The sequence below is a fragment of the Hevea brasiliensis genome, chromosome 16 (genome assembly GCF_030052815.1).
Source record: "Hevea brasiliensis isolate MT/VB/25A 57/8 chromosome 16, ASM3005281v1, whole genome shotgun sequence".
In the NCBI taxonomy this organism is placed as follows: domain Eukaryota; kingdom Viridiplantae; phylum Streptophyta; class Magnoliopsida; order Malpighiales; family Euphorbiaceae; genus Hevea; species Hevea brasiliensis.
In genome coordinates this window covers 72,140,161-72,145,740 of record NC_079508.1, presented here as the reverse complement: position 1 = coordinate 72,145,740, position 5,580 = coordinate 72,140,161, and the positions used below count along the sequence as shown (strand labels likewise).

Here is a 5,580-nt window from a genome sequence, read left to right as displayed (position 1 = left end):
AGAGACTTATTGGTAACTAACCAAAATTTTTAAGGATATTAAAGTAATTTTTATTTTAATTTTTATTAAAAAAGAAAGAATATTTTTAATTAAGAGTTTATTTGTAATTAACCAAAATTTTAGAGAATTTTAAAATAATTAATTCATATATTAATTAATTAATATTAAAAAATTAAAAAAATCAATTCATGCACTGCTTCAATGCATGAGTCTCATTTTCATAGGAGAAGAGTCAATTTAAGATTCAGTCAAAAGGTTCGAGTTCGATCATCATTCATCAAAAAAACATGTCGAGTAGCTCTTCGTCTCGTTTGTCACCGTTGGCTCACCCTTTCGCCTTCAACTTCTCTAATACCTATTGTTTTTCAAATATTGGAGCAATATCTTCTTTTCCACAATACCCATCTCGGGCTGTTCAACTTCCTTTTAACGTTTCGCTTAGTGAGTCCGGGTCCGACTTTGATGCTATTACGCCCGTAAGTGGCATTATTCGACCAGGCTATATCCTCTGCAAGAGTGGTAGTGGTAAGAACCATGGGATTCTCCTCTGAAATATAAGGATGGTGCCGTTGCCTCATGTACTCAAGGTACCTAACATATCTGTTCTCATGCTCTCTCTATCTAAATTCGTATATGTGACTTTTTATGATTTCTTTAGTTCTGTAAGTTACTTCATATGAGCTTTAGGCCTTAATTAGCTGATTAGTGATTAGGAATGTAACGAAGGCTCTCGTACATGGTTACTTGCATCGTATTAATTGTTTCTTATTCTTTCACAACTTTAGTCCACTCACAAATGTAAACAGCGTTCGCAAGCAGACATAAGCCCTTTCTCATGCTGAGATTGCTGATATACATACCGCATGTAAATTTTGTAAGAGAGGAAACCGTATGGTGATCTCCAGAGTTCAGTGGCAAAACTTTAAAGATGATTTCTTCAACTTTAGTAAATTAAATTTGCTCTTTCATCTATTTCTATATGATACCGTTTAAGCCTATAATACAATTTAATCTGGACTCATGATGACTTATTTATACTGATTTAATCCTTGCTAACTCCTAAAATGCCTTCAACAATGAGGAAATAATAATAACAAGTAGAAACCCTTCTATCCAAATGACCATAAGAGAGGCTGTGAAAAACTTGATAGTTTCCTTCAATTGGTCGGTTCATAAAATTCTAGCAAGAAAATTAGCAATCTAAGGTGTTATTGGTGGTTTGGACTTTAGGCATCTTTGGTAAATGAGGCTTTAGCATCTAGGAGAACAGCAGTAGAAATTTAATGATCTAAAGATATATTGTATACTATTTTTTTATAATGACCACATACTACTAGGCAAAAATGAGTTCACTCATTAAAGCAAATGAGCAGCGCTAACGTTCAGGATCCCCTCCCCGGCTCTCTCTTCCATTCCCTGGACTCAAGTGACTTTTCCATGTCTATTCTGTGGTTTTTAATTTTTCATTCTTAATTTGGACGATATAGTATATGTCATGCTGCAGGGCTTTGATTAATTTGTTGAGTATGATTAACTGTTTGCTTGGTACAATCATTCTTCTACAGTAATTTTTCTGCTGAATCTGCTTTCAAGGCACTTATGAATTGTTTTTCACTCTTGAGGTATTATCATATTTAACTTTGCAATGGTTTGGGGGCGTTCTGAAACTGTTTTGGGATGTGATACCTACGGTATTTTATAATTTCACAAGTAAAAAGGAATAAGAGGCATATATAGTATTCAAAAATGTATATTTATGAATTAAAGATACTGGTACAACTATGTCATAAAATAGCTACCGTACTTGCTTATAGGAAAGTCTCCTGCTGAGGGATTCAAGCTATGTGGTGAAAAATCTGATTGTTTGTATGGAAAATGCATTGGAATCTCAGGGATGGATAATGAGAATAAATCCAAAGATGCCAAGCAGATTGATGTGGCATGTGTCTCTTATCAACTCACATCAGAGTTGTGCGCGCAATCCACATCAGAGTTGTTCCACACCACAATTCATACAGAAAGTGGGCTAACCGGCCCACTGACTCTTAGCTCTTGTGATTCAAACACCACTTTTTATGAGAGAAACTTTGCAGAACAACTTGATTCTTATGCAGCAAACCTGAAATTTTCCCATTCATCAGAAAGTAATTATTCTCCTGTCTCTGGACCGGCGGGCACTCATACAGGTTATTTACCTCTTGATCTTCTGTTGCATCAGAACATAGATTCTGATGTATATGATTCAGTTAGCCATGATAACACTCTGAGTTTTAATCCGACCAGTATAAAGGATTCCTGTGCCCAATTTAATGTCAATGATAAGGAATTTTCCTGTAAAATCTTGATAGAAAAAAGCATGGATAGAGAGAATGGTAAACCTATCATTCCTGAGGTTATGAATTCCTTAATCATGTCGAATTCTGAGCTGCAAATCACAAATCTAATTGTTCCTCATGATTTGACTGTGAAATTGCATGGTGCTAAAGAAGCTGATCCTGTTGAAGATTCGAGCAACATGCTAGGCATAAATGATTCTGATCTGGATTCACCATGCTGGAAGGGAACCATGGCTGCTTATCAATCAACATTTGAAGACTCTGGGCCTGTTGATTCACAATGTCTTAAAAGCAGACAAGAAGCATTAAGTAGTTTGAATCCTCTGGCATTTCAGCTCTTTCCTAGCAATAATAAACAAAATATGAGTTCCTGTGGGAATGGATATGGTGGAGATAATTTCTCATTTTTCCTTGAGACTGCATTCTCAGCTGTTAATTTACTATCTAAGTAACTGAGATCAGCAAATTCTGATACAGCAGGATCATCTTCTTCTGAATTGAGCAATATCAATGAGACTCACTGCTCTAATGATATTCATCTTCCAGATAAGGAAGGTTCCCTACTCAAGTACTTAATTAGTAACCCTATGCTCAAATTGTCTTGCATGCTTCCACCATTGCAAGTGAACAATTACTGCAAATATAATTGCCAGCTTATAACTGGACCAAATGTTTCAGGTTGTGTAATAAGGACTGAGCATGCTAAATACCATTGTTCAACTGGTATTCCTGTTGGAAGCCAAAATGTGTTCAGCTCATCTTTCTGTAGAGTTGGCGTTCCTTCTGATTTGACCAAAGCGCATGGGGATGCAACTAGATATTTTTCTAGGTCTCCAAGATTAGATTTAAAAAAAATGGTTGTTACAATGAACTGTCAGAAATGCTCCTGCAAAACTGTTCAAATGCTTTAGATTCTTTGAATGAGCATGATCATGTTATAATCAAGTGTATTATCAATAATCTTACTGTGTGTATCAGAAAAATTGGAAAAAGAAATGATGCCTGAATCAATTCATCCATACACATCATACAGTCTTGGGAAGTCTACTGAACTCCACAAGGTAAAATAGTTTCGTTTCTTCTGCAAGTTGTGGATCTGATTTGGAGATACGGACGAAGTTAGCTTTCTATTGTAAATCATTTTATAACTTCCTATTATTGTTCTCAGACATGCTAATGGATTTTTGAAGCTGCAAGAGTGTGAATGTCCATGGTTTTATAATTATAAAGGTTATCCTATTTATCATGAATGTTGCTATATCTATTAACACTATAAATTTAATTTATATTGCTACAAATGGTGTCTTTTCAGTAATACTTCATTGTTTCATTCTCTTAAGAGAAAATGACTCTGATTTGTTGCCTGTGTTTCTCAAGCCTGAAATGATTGTAGACCACCAAGACAATGATACATGGTCTGGTAGGATGAACAGTGCAAATAGCAATGTTGTCAGCTATTTATCTTAGAAACCAGGGTAATTTTGTAGGATGAACATTATCAGCTCTTTGTTACTAGAGTTGTAGCGGGCTTTAGAGATTCATTCTGTTGTTCTTCTCTCTCTCTTTCTCTCTCCCTCCTTTCTCTTATTCTTTTACTTTTTCCTTCTTTGTTTTGTGCATTCGGGGTTGTATGCTGGCTGTTGCTTTTAGTTTTAGTGAACTTTCCATCTGACTAAAAAAGATTCCATGCTGAAAACATGAATAATGTCTTTATCAGTGCTCAACTAGGAACATCGAGCAGCAAGGACAAAGGCTATGACAATTTTACATAATCTTGATTATCAGAATGAGCATGAGGAGCGGAAAGAGTTGTTCTATTAGATCCAGTGAGAGACTTGATTCTTTTTTGGCAGGGAAGGATGAAGCCAGCAAAAACGGTGACTGCATCACTCAGGTAATCAGTGCTCAACAAGGAACTTGGAGCAGCAAGGACAAAGGCTATGACAATTTTACATAATCTTGATTATCAGAATGAGCATGAGGAGCAAAAGAGTTGTTCTATTAGATCCAGTGAGAGACTTGATTCTTTTTCGGCAAGGAAGGATGAAGCCAGCAAAAACGGTGACTGCATCACTCAGGTAGTCCTTACCACTGTGATGCTGGCACTTGTTTTAAGTTCTCTACAATTAAAATCTTCATGTTCTGTATGCTGACACAGATCATTGAGAAGGCGCCAACAAAACATCAAATCAAAGAAAATATGAACCCTTGAGTTTTGTTGAACGAAATTCTATGGCTCAACTCTAAAGCAGCACGATGCTTTACTGAACTGCATTTTGATTTTCAAGGCTGAGGTGGACAGTTTCCAATACACGATGCTTTACTGAACTGCATTTTGATTTTCAAGGCTGAGGTGGACAGTTTCCAATATCCTCTTTTGACTGGAATCTCGTGGATGATGTTATTTTGCTGTCTACAGGCTGCTGCCAGGGAGGCCAATTTTTATGGTAGAAGATTTTGTCTGGATTTGAAATATAAACTACTCTGCTATAGGGCTTGCATCAAGACATATTTATACTAACTACCAAGTTTAATTGGCTGGGAAACGTTGGTTTTCAAGGCATCTAAGGAAGCATATCCAGTGGAGATTATTTTAAAGGAATGAAATGTTTTTCAAAGTTTAACAGCTTTAATGTGTTTGAAAGGATATAAGGTTTTTTAAAGAATAATTTGTAGAGGTTTTTGAAAATATCTAAAATGAATCTTTTCTAATCTATCAAATTGGTGGATTAATAATTTTTTCTCTTTAAAAACTGCAAATACTTTAAAAATTTTTCATTTTCTCTCAAATATTAGAAAATTATAAAAATTTAAAATTTATGAAAAAAATCTTATTTTACCTTATTCCAAACGGAGTATTAAATGTCAAAATCACATCGATGCTTGAGATATATAAATTTTAAATAGCATTTGATTTTAAATGTTAGTTTCAAAATCATTGTTCAATTAAATTAATCATTTCAAAAAATACAACTTTAAATGAAAAAATCTTGAAAAATAAGATATTCAATTTCATTTTCAAAGTAATGATTTGAGTTTAAGCCCATATCACACATAAAATCGTGGGCTTAAGGCCCCCACTTGTATTATGAATTACCCCTCGTGCCATGAACTGAACATCTAATTAACCAAGCATTGCAAATCAACCTTTGGTCCTCTTCTTCAGTATTTCTATATCCAAAAAAGGAGGTGAAGGTGAATTAATTAAGGGTGAATTTCCATGGGCAGAGATTAGAGAGGTAGG

General features: G+C 35.0%; 1 protein-coding gene across 1 annotated transcript; it reads left to right on the top strand.

Annotated features, from left to right (window-relative positions):
* Nucleotides 1–1,762: 1,762 nt before the first annotated feature.
* Nucleotides 1,763–4,711, top strand: LOC131174487 (uncharacterized). Its single transcript, XM_058137982.1, has 2 exons — nt 1,763–4,414; nt 4,495–4,711. Exon 1 carries the CDS (start codon nt 1,895–1,897, stop codon nt 2,786–2,788), a length of 894 nt encoding a protein of 297 aa, XP_057993965.1. The 5' UTR covers nt 1,763–1,894; the 3' UTR covers nt 2,789–4,414; nt 4,495–4,711.
* Nucleotides 4,712–5,580: the final 869 nt, after the last annotated feature.

What these genes read in the sequence shown, in the direction of transcription:
- LOC131174487 (XM_058137982.1), top strand. Translation starts at nt 1,895, where the DNA reads ATGGATAATGAGAATAAATCCAAAGATGCCAAGCAGATTGATGTGGCA.